The sequence below is a fragment of the Myotis brandtii genome, unplaced genomic scaffold, assembly GCF_000412655.1.
Source record: "Myotis brandtii unplaced genomic scaffold, ASM41265v1 scaffold441, whole genome shotgun sequence".
NCBI lineage: Eukaryota > Metazoa > Chordata > Mammalia > Chiroptera > Vespertilionidae > Myotis > Myotis brandtii.
Window position 1 is genome coordinate 1,365,503 of NW_005366873.1, and position 16,381 is coordinate 1,381,883.

Below are 16,381 nucleotides of genomic sequence, written 5' to 3' on the forward strand. Positions count from 1 at the left end.
CTTATTACACAGCAATACAAAAATACATCCTTGTTGTAAAGGATGAAAGAGTACAGAAGCATACAAAGGAACTTGTTGGGCTCTGACCCTCACTCCTTCCTGTCTCTGCCGAGGTATTCACAACAAACTGATGGGTGTGCATTCTCCTTACTGTCCCTCCGTGCAGGACACGGGTATGATACTGATATACATGTGCGTTCTCTCTGAAATCCTATATAATAAAAGGCTAATATGCAAATCGACTGAACGGCAGAATGACCGGTCGCTATGACGTGCATTGACCACCAGGGGGCAGACGCTCAATGCAGGAGCTGCCCCCTGGTGGTCAGTGCACTCCCACAGGGGGAGCGCTGCTCAGCCACAAGCCTGGCTGAATGGTGGCGAGTGCAGCAGTGGTGGCAGGAGCCTCTCCCACCTCCGTGGCAGCGCTAAGGATGTCCAACTGTGGCTTAGGCCCGCTCCCCACAGTCGGACATCCCCCTGAGGGCTCCTGGTCAGTCAGACATCCCCCGAGGGCTCCCGGACTGTGAATGGGTGCAGGCCGGGCTGAGGGGCTCCCCCCCCCCCAATGCACAAATGTCATGCACCGGGCCAATAGTAAATAATAAAAGCAGAGCCTGACTTACAGGCCTTTTGGGGGATGCCAGACAAAATGCTAGTCCTCTCATCAGCTCCATGAGGTGAGTGCTAGTCTAGCCATTTTATAGATGTGGAAGCTGAAGGTCCGAGAGATTCCCACCATCACAAGACCCCACGGTGCCGAAACAGGATTGCATGTAGTCAGACTTACTCCAGTGTCTACATTCTTTTGACTACTCATTATGTGATTGTATTATTTTCTGCATGATTTTTTCTCTTAGTAATATCAGCTTGAACTCTTTCCATGTAAGTGTCTATAAGTTTACTTCATTCTTTTCATGGCTGCATAAGATCAATATTTTATCTAACTACTTTCTTATTTAGGTTGTTTTCTGTTTCTTTGTTATTTACTATTACATATAATGCAGTGTTGAATGTCTTCAGTGTATACACTTTGGGACACATGTGAGAATTTCTGTAGGATAGCTTTTAGAACTGGAATTTGTACATCAGGGAGTGTGTACATATTACATTTTTATAAATATTGCCAATGTTGCCTTCCAAAAGGAATTTTGCTCACCGACAGTGTGAGAATTCCTATTTCCTCACACTAGTTTGTGTTTTTTTTAATCTTTGCCAATCTGACAGAGAAAAATACATTTTTCTAAATTGTATTTCCCTGGTTCCTTTTGGGGTCATGTATGTTTCCTCCGGAAGTTACCTTTTGCCCATATTGCTGTTTCCTTTTCCTCAAAGATGCTCTTTATAGATTCTGGATGATAATCTGTAGTCTGAAATGCATGGCAAATATTTTCTCCCTGTCTGTTATCTTCCTATGTGGAAAATCCATTGTTCGCACCACTAATTGGATAATTCATTTTTTCAACTCGTTTGAAACCCCACCTTTATCATAATTCTCTTGTTATATGTATGACTGTGCATCTGTCTTCCTCTCTTCTGTCCCACTGGTTTATTTTCTTTTCCTGCATCAGAATTAAAGCACTTTAATTATTAGAATAACTTTTTACATTGGGAAGGTAAAAATCCCCCTATATTGCTGCACTTTTTAAAAAAATGTCTGTGTATTTGTGAGCATTTTTTCTTCTTCCATGTGAGCTTATTAGAGTTAGCTTGTCAAGTTCGGCAAAGGAAATTCCAATGAGGGCTTAGACTTAGAAGGCATTGTATTAACAGGTTCTTTGAGATAAATTGCCATCTTTATAATATTTAGTTTTCCCATCCAGAAATACTGTGTCTCTATTTAAGTCTTTTTTGTTCATCCGTTGAGTGCTGTGGTTTTCTTTATGTAAATCTTACATGGGAGGGTTTATTTGTCGCTATTACAAATGAGGTCCTATTTTCCCGTTACACTGGCTTAATTTGTGTTGCTAGTGAATAGGAAGGCTATTGGCTTTTATGTGTTAATTTTTTTCTATCTGGCTGCTTGGCTGAACACTTTTATTAGTGACCTTTACACTTATTTCTTTTTCTTGACTTATCACATTGGCTAGGACTAAAACAATGTAGGAAAACATTGGTTAAAGTCTGCATCCTTGTCTTGTTCATGTCTTTAAGAAGAATGCTTCTGACGTTGTGCCACCAAATAAGATGGAAACACTTCATCATCTTGAAGAAATTTCTTTCTATACCTAGCTTACTGAGAATCGTGCTTTTCACGGTAGACTGCACCAGATTCCTCTCAAGGAGCCTTAATTCTTTTCCTTACATTTTCCTGGAGAATCCTGAGATTGTCCTAACTGACGGGGACCTCCCCGCATTGACATCCCAGCTGAGCCAACATAGTTTAGAACTGAATACAGCGATATCTTCTCTCTTCCTTCATTCACTCACGTTGGACCCTAAATGGCCTAAGGAAAGGAACTACTTTGTGTTGACATTTTCTATTCTCCCCTCCCCCTCCCCCCAGGAGAAAAAATTTAATTAAACACACTGGTGGACAAGAACAATCGCACCACTTCTGGAATTTTCTGGCAAATACCACTGAAAAGATTTTGTTCCTGGCTTCTAGTTTTAAATAACATCCATTCCCCCCGCCCCCCCACTTGATTATCTTGAGTAGCTGAGCACCATCTCACACTCTGGTTGCCAAGTGGCTTTTGAAGTTTCTCTAGGAGGGTGTGAGAAAGGAGTCACTCCGGCCTCTGGTTTCCTGTTGAGATTCCATGTGGGGCACAGGGGGCGGCTACTTCTAACCCTAGGCTCCCAGCACTGCCTTCCACATGGTTCATGGAAAAGAAATGCTTTCATAGTTGGTTGACAACATGATTTAATTGCAGAGTGCATTGGATAATTTTCAGGTGGTACAGTTTTTGCTAAGCTGCCCACAGAAAGGTTTCATTTCTTCAGGCATGCATTTGGCGCGGGACTCTAATGTGACTTGGCACCTGTCTAGAGCGTTGTCGCCGTGTCCAGTGACATTTGCTCTGGGGAAGGCAGCACCTGCTGTGGTGGCATCTGTCACAGTGAAGATGGTGGAATGCCTGTGGATAATGCAGAGCCACCGCAGCAGAGTGCCTCCTCCAGAAAACAATATTAGATTTTGGCAGAAGATAGTCATAAGCAGCATAGACGAGAATGTGGGCTCCTTCTGAGACAAAAGCAATAGATGATGTCTTTTACTGTGGCTTTTCTCATCCAGATGTAAGCTGGGTAGATTTTATTACTGTCAGACTGTTTGGCTAAGAAAGCAAGAACCTGCTAAAAGGATCCTTTCTTTTTATTGCTTTAACGTTTTTGAGGTGGGTGTTTTGGGGAGATGGGGTGGCCTCAGCTTGGGCATGTGGTGTGTAACTGGCCATCACCCAGGCGAGCCCAAGCCAAGAGAGAACTGGAAGCCAGAAACCCCAAGAGGCAAGGCGGCCCCATCATGACAAGCACAAGAAGCTGGTCTCCGAGCCCCTCCCAGTTCCAATGGCGTCGGCTTCAGCTTCTAGGGCTGTTGGTGTAGGAGGTTTCATCAATTGGACGATTATTTTTCCTGCCTCCACATCCTCTCTTTCCCCTAAATCCCCAGGTCCAGAAAACAGGCTGGGGGCAGTGACCAGTAGACTGAACGTCCTCTACCTCTTCTCTTCCAGGCAGGTGACAAACATTACCACCCCAGCTGTGCACGATGCAGCAGATGCAACCAGATGTTCACAGAAGGAGAGGAAATGTATCTTCAAGGTGAGGTGCTCAGGAGCCCAGGAAGTTCTCCCCACCCGGGGAAAGAAAACCTTGTTGTGTGTTTGGTTGGTTGTTTTTAGGGGAGGAGGCATTTCATTAGTTGCAAGGTTACCCAGATCCAAAAGGAGTGTGGCCAGAAGTTACCTCATTGCTTAGTATTAACCAGCTAAGCAATTGACATGCTGGCAGCGAGCCTCTGGGGTTGTTAACAAACAAATGTGTTGCTGCTGCAATGAATGAGCAGGCCTGGGTGTTGGACACCATGGATGTTAGGCAAGAGTGAAGATCACTCCCCCTCCTCCCAACCCTCTCCAGGAACATGTTTGGGAAACAAAAGATCCAAGAGAGAAAACAGTTCTAGAAATGCTGTGCAGTGGTGACTACCTTGTCCGTTCCCTTTTCCCTGCCCTGCCAGAAGGATTTTTGAGGCCTCCCAGGCTGCTGTTGAGAAGGAAATCTCATATTTGGTGAATTGCATCACAGATATATTTCATCCCATTAAGATGACATAGCTCTTATATTGAAGGAGAATGGAGAGAACACACCCAAAGCCCCTGAAAGAGAAATTGAGACGTTGCTGGTGGGATTACCAGGGAGCCATTAGATTTTTTATTTTTTTATTAAGAAGGAAATTGAGAGATTATCCCAGTGTACGACTATGACGGGTTTTTATCTAAAATTCTGAAGCTTCGTGGAGGGGCTCTAGGGGAAGGTTTCCTGCCAGGCGAACAGTCCCATCTGTGCGAGCAGTTCACTATTTTTAGCTGTAAAGGAGTCATTAACCAGACAAGGGCTTATCAGTAAAATTAGCAAGAACCGTAAGAGCTATTGCTCATTCAGTGTTGGTAATTACTGGGTCTCATCGGCTTCTCGATGTCATTTTTCATGTCTCTTTGCACCAAACACTATATTTTTTAAATTTTACTTTTATTGGTGAGGGTATTATAGAAATTCCCCCATTTCCCTCCCTCTTTCTCCCCCCTCCACGGGCTCCTGCCCCACCCCAGGCCTTCACCACGCTATTGTCTGTGTCCATGGGAGATGCATATAAGCTCTTTGGTTAATCTCTTCCTGCACTGGTCAGTCTGTTCTGTGCTTCCATGTCTCTGGGCTTATTTGTTCATCAGTTTATTTTGTTCATTAGATTCCACATATAAGTGAGAGCATACTGTGAATTTTTAATGAGTGATTTCCTTTGCTCTCAGTTTTTTTTTTATGCAACCCAGAAAAGCCTGCAGAAATTACTCCGGAATATTAAAGCAGAGCTTAGGCTACTCTCCCTTTAAAAATGCCGCCTATGTGAGATATTAGCAACCCAAACATCCTCTTAGCTGTAGGATGAGTACTCTGAAAAATTCTGCCTAAAAAAAAAATCACTGAATATTAAAGGGCCCAATAAAGACAAGTGACCCAGATCCCTGGACTCATCTGGGCTTCGTATGATACGTTTCCCGGGGGACACGCTGTGCATCTGCAGGTATGACTGCGTTTCAGAATGGAGCAGGTTTATTTCCACTTGGTCTCCAGGCTTTGTTGTGGGTTTTAGTGTGTCAGTTACAGCCCTCAGAACAAAGACTCGAGTGAGTGTAACCCTGTGTCTGCTGGGAACTGAGACTCCAGCTCTGGGCGCAGCTCTGGGCCTGGAAGCTGCATAGACGGAGCTGAATAGATGTGTGCAAGGACAGCACATCCACGCCACAGACGAGCAGCTATCTGCCCAGATGGGCTGCGTTCAGAATTCCAGGGATCGTTGTACATCTCTTCGCGGGCGCGGTGCTCTTTGCTTGCCTCTCGGCACATCCTTGAAGAAGGAGCAGTTTCATCTTCCCGGGCACCTGATGTTCTCTCTGTGTCACGTTGCTGTGTGCCTGGCCTCCGGGGGACAATGGGACACTGTGCAAGCCCGGGGTTCTGGCCAAGGACTCCCAATCAACAGGCCTTCACGGCGAATGCGCTCCTGAGCTCGGCCCTGACCCCATGGCCCTTGGCTCTCCACATTAAGAGGGTTTCCTGTGCTTTGTAGGCAGCCTTGGAGTAAATGTTGGTGCTGAAGGGACTGTCTGGTGGTGTTTGTTTGTTTCTTCTTCTTCTTCTTCTTCTTCTTCTTCTTCTTCTTCTTCTTCTTCTTCTTCTTCTTCTTCTTCTTCTTCTTCTTCTTCTTCTTCTTCTTCTTCTTCTTCTTCTTCTTCTTCTTCTTCTTCTTCTTCTTCTTCTTCTTCTTTCTTCTTCTTCATTTTTTTCCCCTGGCCCTGGGTTAAGCAAGATAGACCACTATTCATTGACCACTATTTTAGCTCAGTTGTATAAAATAATTCAAGAAGTAGGTTAATTTGGTGTCTTTTCAAGTACAAACAGATTGCTGTTTAAAGAGATAAAGATTTCGACAACGAAATGTAGATACCCTCGTATTCTTAGAGACTCTTATTCCTTATATATCATTTACTCACTGCCTTCAATTTAGCAACTCTATTTGCTTGAATCTTTTTAAGTGCTCCTTCTGGTTCTCCCACCCATCCCCACATTTGAACATGTCCTATGTGTAGGTCTTGGCCATAATTTATAAAGGACATATATATCTGGGCATACAAAATTATACATGCAGGCTTGGATTTTTACAAGATAACAGCTTCCTATGAGATATACGTGTTTTGCTTAGTTCTGGGACCATCCTTAAAAATATTTGTGCCCCGAGAAAGGGAGACATTGACCCAGAAACAGAAAATGACACGTAAGTAATAGCTTCTCTAGTTTAACAGTCAATATTTTTTTAAGTTAGGTAAAAGTTTGAAAGAAGAAGGAAACTTTTGGATTTGTAACGTAACTGTCCGCCTTTCTACTCATTGGTCCGATATCCCGTATCTGGGTAGATGACTGCATATAACTGGATCAACAACACATTCAGTGAGTTTTGCTCCTGAATGTAGGCGACCTGGTTGCACTTCATTTCCCTCATCTAAACTGCTGGTTGTTCTGATGTTATATAAACATGCTGATGGCTCCTCTTTCTGAAAATAATTGTAGCTTGCAGTAAGCACACAGACAATACTTTTAAAGGATAATAATATGGTCAGGGGGAAAAAAAACACAGTCAAGAACTACATATCCCTTGCATGAAAACACTTACGCCCAGCTAGTCATCTCTGCGGTCAAGAATTATGACCTTTCCAGCCGGTGTTGCTCAGTGGTTGAACACTGACCTATGAACCAAGAGGCCACTGTTCAATTCCAGGTCAGGGCACATGCCCAGGTTATGGGCTCGATCCCCAGTGTGGGGGGTGCAGGAGGCAGCTGATCGATATTTCTCTCTCCTTGATGTTTCTATCTCTCTATCCCTCTCCCTGCCTCTCTCTCTAAAATCAATGAGAACATTTTTTTAAAGCAATCTTGACCTTAATCGGGCAAGCTCCGACAAGGTGAGGGAAATTCACCCAGAGTTTGGATTGGTCCTAGGTCACGTGGCACAGGGCTCCAGCTCTCCCCTGTGCTGGGGAGAGAGGGATGAACCCTTCGTACAAGTTCTGTCTAACAGACCCAGGGCTCTGTTCTATTTCCCCTGCTCTTAGCGGTGCCTTATGTCTTTCCAGGTTCTACCGTTTGGCATCCCGACTGTAAGCAGTCTACCAAGACGGAGGAAAAGCTGCGGGTAAGGACATCATTCGAGATGTGTGATGGCAGGTGCATTGGCAAGCCATGTGTTCCCTAGTGGCTGGTTCTTGGGGCGCGAGTGTGGGTGAAATCACGTGGCCATGAGTTTTTTCCTCTATCGCAGACCAAGCTGAAAGGCCTTTTGGCCAGGGAAGGAGGGTCCCTCCTACCTTACATTGATTGTGTGTGTTTTGTCCCAAGTGCTTGTGTTGGACCAAGGAAGCCTTGCCTCACTAGTCAGGTTCCTAGGAAAGCATTCAAGGGAAACGTCAGATCCTCCAGATGTGAAGGAAAATGATTCATGACGTCCTCCTTCCAACATCTGGCGATGTCCTCGCTGGACATTTTTATGCTTAGTCCATAATGCAGCACTCCAGCTCAGACTCCACATCCAGTGCTCAGCTCTCGGTACATCTGACCACCCTCTCACATCCAGCCTCACCCGGGAGCCTCCGTCTCCAAACGCTGATGGTTTGGGGAAGTAATGACGAGGCCAGGCGTGGCAGTGTGGACACGTGTGCTGGGTGGCTTTAGAACTTAACTCTTAAATAGCGTCAAAATGTTCTAGTAACTGTCCTAGACCATCGAGCACACAGGCAAAAGGATGGATCCTCTTTATCTCTCTCTTCTAAAGCCCACTGGTCTTAGTCCATCTCAGAATGCCACCAGGGGACACAATTTTTATTTGTTTCCAAAGCAAAGGGTCTACACAGTTGTCAGGTCATTATCGGGATCTGTATCCTGTTTAGGCACCCCCAGTTTTTCACCTGAGCAATAATCAGATGGGATCCAGACCCCAGGCCCTCCATTTAGCTAACTGAGCGGTGCCCTTGGAAAAACTGGCATTTGACTGTAATCCACATGGTGTCTCAGGGAAGAGAATGGACTGAATTTATTTTGAAGGCCAGACTAGAGTGTGGTCTCATTTCTCCACAATCTGCCATTAACAGGCATAAGAAGCTGTGTGTGTAACCCCAGTAGGAGCACACTTTAAGTGGAGGGGAAAAAAGCCACTTTTTCTCAGAATAATTGAGTAAAGATAAGACAAACTGAAAAATCATGTGCCCTAGTATCGGGACGGTTTGGGTTTCTGGTTTGACATATAGTGTCAACTTGAGCACATGTATAGCCCTCACTGCCGGGCCCGTGTTTGGGCTCCAGATTCTGGGATCTCTGAGGAACCACGGATGCTATGGCAACGGGGTATCTTTATAAACTACTAGAATGTTAAAGATGGTGCTTATTGTCACTTTTATCATAAAAATGTAAAATTCACAACATGGCGTGGGGATCCTGCCCAGAAACCACCCAAGTAGCCAGTGGTTTGCACTGTCTTCTGAATAATCTTTTTATTTCATCCCCTATGAAGTCTGTGGGAGACAAAGGCAAGAATGCTAATGAGGCCAGACTGCATGGAATGGGGTCTTTTCTCTTGAAGGAAGGAATCCTTGAGTTTGCAGATGGTGTTACTAAAGTGATTTTTTTTAAAAAATCAACGCTTTTAGTTGCATCTTGAGGGGACTCTCTGGATAAGCTTATGAAAACAACTAGTGACTAGTTCCACCCGTTCTAGCCCAGGGGGCTCTTGTTTCTCCTTCATTTCTTGAAGCTTTACCAGAGAATTCCAAAGCTCCTCCCCTAGAGCCCACATATACCGCTTGCGAGGCCAGGCTGCCCTCGGCTCGGTCACCTTTGGGACGTCAGTAGTGAGGAGAGTGACGTACCTCCAAGGGGAAGTGGTCCCGGTGGGCCCCGAGTGGGGTACGTGCCGACGTGGTGAGACCTCCAGGGGAGCTGGTGTCTGAATGAGGGAGTACATGTCGTGCTCTCTGACGGGTGTGTCTGAGGTCACAAATCTCGAGCCCAGATTTCCAGGCCTTTCCCCGGGTGTCCCGTTCGTGCAGTTGCCATAGCAAAAGGAAAATGTTTTAGAGTCTTTCAGCAGCACCACGGAGTGAGCCACATTCTTGATGTTGGAAAACTCACAGGGGGTGTTTGTGACAACAGATTCTTAAAGGGACATCTCTCAATGGCTTCACTGGCTTCTTCCACTTCATAGGGCAGCGATTCTCAACCTGTGGGTCGCGACCCCTTTGGCGGTCGAACGACCCTTTCACAGGGGTCGCCTAAGACCATCCTGCATATCAGATATTTACATGACGATTCATAACAGTAGCAACATTACAGTTATGAAGTAACAATGAAAATAATTTTATGATTGGGTCACAACATGAGGAACTGTATTTAAAGGGCCAGAAGGTTGAGAACCACTGTCATAGGGGATGTTTAGGCCAAAATAAATGAGTGTGGAACGTAGGCAACTATGCTGCATCTTGGAGACTAGTTAATATGCTTCAAACACGGGCCCCAAACATACACATTCACACACGTCTACTAAAGCGAAGACCCTTGGTGTGTACTGTCAAATCTGTTTTCCCCAGGGCATTTTTCTAGTGTTTCTGAATTGAGTTTATGTCTGTTCATTCTTCCTTTGTTTCCTGTTTCACGGCAGCCGCCAAACACTCGGCATTCTCCCTCCGATTTCTTTTATCCCAAAAGTCTGATCCGACGCACAGGACGGTCTCCGTCGCTGCAGGTTGGCACTGTGTGTGGGCCAGGCTTCTGCCGCTCTCCCTCCCGTGCTGCTTCTCCTACGTAACCGCCCGGGCCCCCCGCTTCCTCTCACCCCACAGAGTGCACCTCACGTCTGACTCTGGCTGTCTCCTCTGATCGGCCTTTTCCTGTAGAGCAGTGGCTACAGCGTTGTCTTGATTAAAGCAGACACCTTAGAAGCTACCCGTGTGGTCCCGTGTTCACACGTTTGTTCATTGAACAAATAATTTGCCAAGCACCAGGCATAGTGTGGGCTGGATGCTATAACGTAGACTAGTCGGGAAGAGCAGACAGATAGGCAAATAATTATGGAAACATATCACAGGAAGTGGATCGCATCGATCAGGGCGGGTCAGATGAGCAAAAGGGTGCAGGGGGCACTTCCTCGAGGCTGGGCGAGACAGGGGTGCCCAGAGGGAACAGCAAAAGCATGGTGCTGGGCACAGGCTTTGGTAGGGAGTGGTTTGGCTCAGAAAGAGGTAGTGAATTAGGAGAAGAAACAAATGAGACCAGGCACCTATCCTTCAAAGGCTCAGAGATTTACATGCACTCTCATCCACTCTTTCAGAGAATTCCTGTGTGAGAGCTATCCTTATTCCCATTTCACAGGTGGAGAGACTGAGACCTATCGTAGTTAAGTAACTTCCCGAGAGTTACCCACCGATAAGTGGAAGGGCTGGGATGGGAACCCACAATTCATGTTCTTTCCACTGTTGCACAAGGGGAGAGAGAGAGGAAGCTGGGAAGACAGAGAGAGGAGCGCATTAAATGCTGGCTACGTCTGATGGCAGCATGACCCGTCGGGGTCCCACAGAAGCAGGGAGCATGCAGCCAGCTCCACAGATGAGCAGTGAGGCAGGAGGTGGTGCTCCCAGCACAGATGCATCTCTGAGAATCAGTTGAAACCTTGGCCTGTTGATCGACAAAGTGACCTTCCACACCTGCCTTTGTGCACACGCGAAGCCTATCTGTGGCTCTGCCGGCAACGCCAGAGGGCAGTGCCGCTCCCGCCTGGGCTCCGCCGGCGCCTCTGCCCTGGGCCTGCCAGGCCCGCACTCAGGAGGAGAAGGGTTTCGGTTTAAACTTCTCCTTGGAATGATTTGAAACGCAGTTAGATGTATCGAGCTCTAAAGTGGAAGGAAATCTTTCAGACATCAACCCCTAAGCTGCTTTGTCGGCAGAATGGAGCCCGCCCCCGGCTGCGCAGGCCATCGGCAGGGCTCCCCGCAGACTCCAGGCCTCGGGGCTGTTGCGTTGGCCCGCGATGCTGGGTGCCTCCAGCGTGGGCTTGTCATGTGAGTTTCATTCTGTCTTAATGCTTCAGCTCCAGCGGTGGGGTTTCCCATAAAGTGGAATTATAGTCTCGTGAGCCAAAGATCGAACCCACTGTAAATGAGAGTGCCCAGAATGAGTGCCTCTCCTCGGCAAGAAGTGGCTTTTTTTCAATAATTTGGGTGTCTGCCCCCCAATAGGACACTTTATAACTCAAAGAGTGTTCTATTTCACCAGCCTAAGGCTGCAACCAGGTGATGCCTCCTCGTGACTTGGAGGGAAAGACCACCATCAAGTGTGAAGTATTTTGGTTTGCACCAGACCCTTACATTTAAGAGATGCGGAGCATGGCGAGAAGAGATGGGTCAGAGAGAGAGAGAGACCTGTCTTGAGTAACTTCTCTCTTCCTATCCTGTTATTCAAAGGGGACATCTGATCCCCATTATCCAGTCATAAATATCAAGTCACCGGTGGCTCCTTCACAGAAAGCTGTAGCTGTAGACAGTTTGGGGCCTGGCAGAGAAAACAGGCCTTTGGCCGAGGTCCCCTCCACCCCGTGCCACTGAAGAGCTGGATGTGAAGAGCAGATTGGGTCTATAAGTCACACTCAGTACTGAGCGCTTGCAGTTCCTGCTGCCATTCACTGTAGACAAAGCTCATGATGTTCCCGGAACCACCTTTGGAATAACTCGAGGGGGACACTTGCTTTCATTCTAAAAGTGGGCTTCTCTGCTGTGGCTTTGGAGTCTAGAGCATGAAAGGGCTGCCATACAAACTGGATGTGAGGTTTTTGTTTCTTTTGAAACTAACATTCACCTGTTATAGCATACGCTCTTACAAACCTGCAACACAGGGGTCGGCAAAAGTAGGGTCACAGTTCTGAGTACGCAAAACAGAGTTTATTCTGGTATTATTATTTGTTACTGTATTATTTTCCATACCAACAACTGTGAACCTACATTTGCCCAACCCTGTATACAAAATACCATGTGTGTATTTTATATAAATATATATTTAATCCACACCCAAGTTTATGTTTTACTGATTATTTTAGAGAAAGGGCAAGGGAGAAATGAGAAAGAGAGAGAGAAGTATCGATGTATGAGAGAAACATTGATCTGTAGCCTCCCCTCCCGTATGTGCCCCCACTGTGGATTGGACCACAGTCTAGACATGTGTCCTGACCAGGAATCCAACCAGCAATCCTTCGGTGCATGGGACGATGCTCCAACCAAGTGAGCCACACAGACCGGGGCTCATGTGTATATTTTTTTAAAGGAGCTCATTAGGGCCGTATGTATGTCTAGAACAAAGGAAATCATATCGTGGATTTTTGTTTTATTAAGGTCGCTACAATACATGCTGCGTTATTCCCAGCTTTCGCCCTGTTCGAATGTTTTGTTCTTGTTGGTCTTTACAATCCATCAGGATGTGTAGGTATCACGATGGATGCTGGAGAGACAGTGAGGCCTCCCGGCCGTAGTGAAGGCTGATGGCATCTGTGAAACTCTCCGGAGAAGGGGGTTGTGCCCTTTGGCCCCTCCTGCTTCCTCTCAAACACAAATTCCTGTTTCCAAAGTAGTTGGTCGCACCCTTTCTGGAGAGTCAGTGTTTGCAGGTTTTAAAAGTATTCCTTCTTCTGCAGCGACCACTGCCTTGTCTAGTGAACGTCAACAAAAACCCAAGGCAGGTACTGTCAACCTCAGCGGCACTCTGCGTAAGGTGTCAGTCACCTTCTGACAGTAGTTGTCCCGTAGGTGCTCATAAGATCTGTCCCATCTGGTTGCCAGCTGCCTGTAGTGTCTCCCCTTCTTAGAGCATGGCTTTGGGTGAATGCAAAGTAGATGAAGTAGTTGTTGCATCCTGCTCCTGCTGAGTGGGGAGGGCGGGGGCAGTGAGGGGCCTGCTGGCACCCGCCTTCTAAGACTGGACGAGGCGTGCATGGTGGCCATAATCGACAGTAAATGGAAAATGTCGTTTCTCTGCTCACTCGCCAGGCAGAGCTCTGGTAAGTTTGTTTGTTTGTTTTTAATGGCAATATTTGAAGGATGACAAGAGCTGGAGTCGAAACAGATCTTCAGTGTAATTTTCAGCCTGTGACTCTGCCCTCTGAATGGTAGGACAGATGGACAATGTCAACACCTAGGGGGAATCAGCAGAAAGGTGGTTAGAGGGCTTTTTTTTTTTTTACACAAAGATTTCATACAGAAAACAAAGATGTGCGTTTTCAAGCATCTGCTGTTAGTGATCAAATGCCATTTTTTTCTCTTTCCCCTTGAAATGAACTACTTAGTCTACTGGTAAGACCTCTCTTTGTTGGTGGGGTTATTTTTGTTTGTTTGTTTTGAAGAAAATAAAAATCTTTATTGAAATCAAAAGTGAGTGCTTGACGGTTTGCTAAGAAATAAATGTAGGTCATACAGGCCCCTTCTTCACCAGAGATTGAGTGAGGACTGCCCATACAACTAGAAGGATCTTATGTTGCCAAATACGATGAAGTTATTTGGCTAATCTTATTGGAAAAATACTCTGAGAGGTCACAGCCATTCACAACCTTTTCTATATCTGTATGCCTTCTCCACCCTTCCCTCGCTCCCCATTCCCCCCTCCCCGCTCCCCTTTTCTGTTTCTGTTTCTTTTTTTCTTCTTCTTTTGGCCAAAGAACTGGATTTTTCCAGCTGTGCTTTCAAGTTGTTGTTTTCTGCAAAGCTGAAGGAAAAGGTGCTTAAAGAAAAGCTGGTAAATGGCATATGCCTTCAACAGCTTCGTCACAGTCCTTGTTCCCTGTCTCTGTGGGCATGCCTCAGGGGAGAAATATTTGACATTATCTTCATTTATAATGTAGGCAAGAGAGTCCTTTTGTTCGTCATAACTTTCACAGAGGATTCCAGAAACAAAGGCTGTTGGCCCAGTGGGTTGTTGAATGCATGTAGTAACTTCTGGGTCTCTGTTGTTAGCCTGGATATCTGAGTGGGTTGAAATAGTAACTCAGGTTAAATAATTGTGCACAAGGATCATCTGCAGAAATTCGGATCATCAGTAAACTTTTGTCACAGCCCAATGGGGTGACGTAGAGTTAAGTTAGCGGTAAAGAAGGGATTTTTAAGAAGGAAAGCATGTCTGGAGCTTGTGCTTTTGAGGTTGACACGTGTTTCCGTTTGAGTGGATTTGAGCGGCTCTGTTGGGAGACAGCTCTGGGCCTTTTGATGATGTTTGATGGGTAGAGACCCTCACTCAGCAGGTTTTGTGTTAATTAGACGGAAAAATACAGCAGGAAGAGGAAAAGGGGTTCTTTGAACAATAAACAAGATATTTATTTAAAATGCAACATGTTAAAGTTCTAGATCTTTAGAATCAAAATGTAAAATTCCAAATACTGAAGATGGAAACTCTAATAGTTCCGTTCTTCAAAGTACTTTTATGATCGTCCTAAGGGAGAGACCTCTAATCTCTGCTGATTGAGCAAACACACTTCGGGGGCCACAAGGGAATGTGACAAAAAGCAGCGATCCCGCGTGCGCTTCAGCCTTGAGCGCAGGTCAAAGGGCAGCCAGCCAAGCCCTGTCCTGGCAGATGAGACGGGCCCGGGCAAGGTCACCGGTCAGCGCCAGATGCACAGAAGGGCGTTAATGACTGGCGCTGAGACCTAGGCAGGATGCACTGCCTCGGAGGATACAGAACCACCTCCGAGGGGCCTTCCCAAGAGGGGGAGGCCAATTGTGAGCTCCAGGTAGGACCTGCGATAAGTTACTTAACATCTGAGTTCTGATGGAGCCGCCTACGTGTGGCAGCTGTGGAGAGCTCTAGGGAAGTCTGGTCCACGCAGCACACGTTCTAGAGGACTGTCCACCCTTGAGCAGAACAGAGTCAGCACCGTCCTTCATGTTTCAGATTAACTGGCTAAGAAACCCAGTCTAACGTCAAATGTCTGGGAAGTGCCAGGCAAGATGCTTGAGCTTTAGATGTACTGTCTCATTCCTCCCTGTGAAGTGGGGGCTATTAGTACCCTCTCCTCCATTCTATAAATGGGGACGTTGAAGCCCAAGGAAGTGGAGAGAGAGAGAGAGAGAGAGAGAGAGAGAGAGAGAGAGAAGAAAACTGCATGTAATGTCACACAACCGGTAGAGCCAAGATTTTGAACTAGCCCTTTCACCTCGCTATATTACAGGATACAAAGTTGTGTTTTATCCCATTAGTTCATTTTAGACAGGAAAGCAGAGAAGGGCTATTGTACGAAAATAGGCAAGTGAGACTGTAGTCCACCCATACACAAGATGCCTGTGGAAGTGAATGTCACAGCGAGGTCAGGAGATCAGGATGAAGCAGAAGCAAACAGTGGTGAGCGCAATGAAAGGAAGAGCCATTCTGAACCCGCAAGAGACTTGAACGTTTCTCAAACATCGCTAAGGAGTCTGACGACGCACATGGCGCCCGAGTGATCTCCAGCAAGAGCCCAAGCCTCGGTGGATGTGGTGGACATTGACTTGACCTTGAAAACTATCTGATTCTAAAACTCTAAAATATTTACTTTGGAATCAGACTCTTGGGCAGGGGTATACAGATTGGAAGTGATTCTGATCTGAATTACCAGTAAAGAATCAAATGAGACAATAAAAATTCAGGTTGGTGGATAACTCTTAAACCCTTTAACCCAACAATATACTAGTAAATGAAGCAGATAGATGCTTCTGAGAACGCTGATATGGCTCACTGGACCATCAGATCCACTGAGGGAGCAAGGCTGAGAGAGACCGAGCGGAAACAGGCTGGCTCAGCCACGGGGCCTCTTCTCTTCCAGGGAAGAGAGCATTAGAGACCCTCCGACGTGCACTCGTGTTCTCCAGCTGTGTTCCTGTGAGCACACGCAGGGCAGGAGAGAACAAAACACTGCGGAGCCAGCCCAGGTGCATTGTTACAGCAAAGGCAGAAAGAATCCCTGACCCACATTTGGCAGAAAGTCAGGATGAGTAACGTGGGCGAGACCCTCAGGCTCAGTGTGCTCGTGGTCATTCACACGGTGTCCTTACCAGTAAAGAATCAAATGAGACAATAAAAATTCAGGTTGGTGGATAACTCTTAAACCCTT

At 46.2% G+C, this 16,381-nt stretch overlaps 1 protein-coding gene across 12 annotated transcripts in view; it reads left to right on the forward strand.

Moving 5' to 3' along the window:
- Positions 1–16,381, forward strand: part of ABLIM1 (actin binding LIM protein 1) — a 187,168-nt gene that overhangs the window by 132,295 nt on the left and 38,492 nt on the right. For 9 of the 12 annotated variants that reach the window (XM_014546347.1, XM_014546344.1, XM_014546346.1 and 6 more), the window contains exons 7-9: positions 3,678–3,765; positions 7,350–7,408; positions 9,923–10,006. In XM_014546347.1, coding sequence (XP_014401833.1) covers positions 3,678–3,765; positions 7,350–7,408; positions 9,923–10,006 — 231 coding nt within the window. The remainder of the gene's footprint in view (positions 1–3,677; positions 3,766–7,349; positions 7,409–9,922; positions 10,007–16,381) is intronic. The other 3 variants (XM_014546345.1, XM_005874503.2, XM_005874507.2) reach the window with 1 other exon arrangement.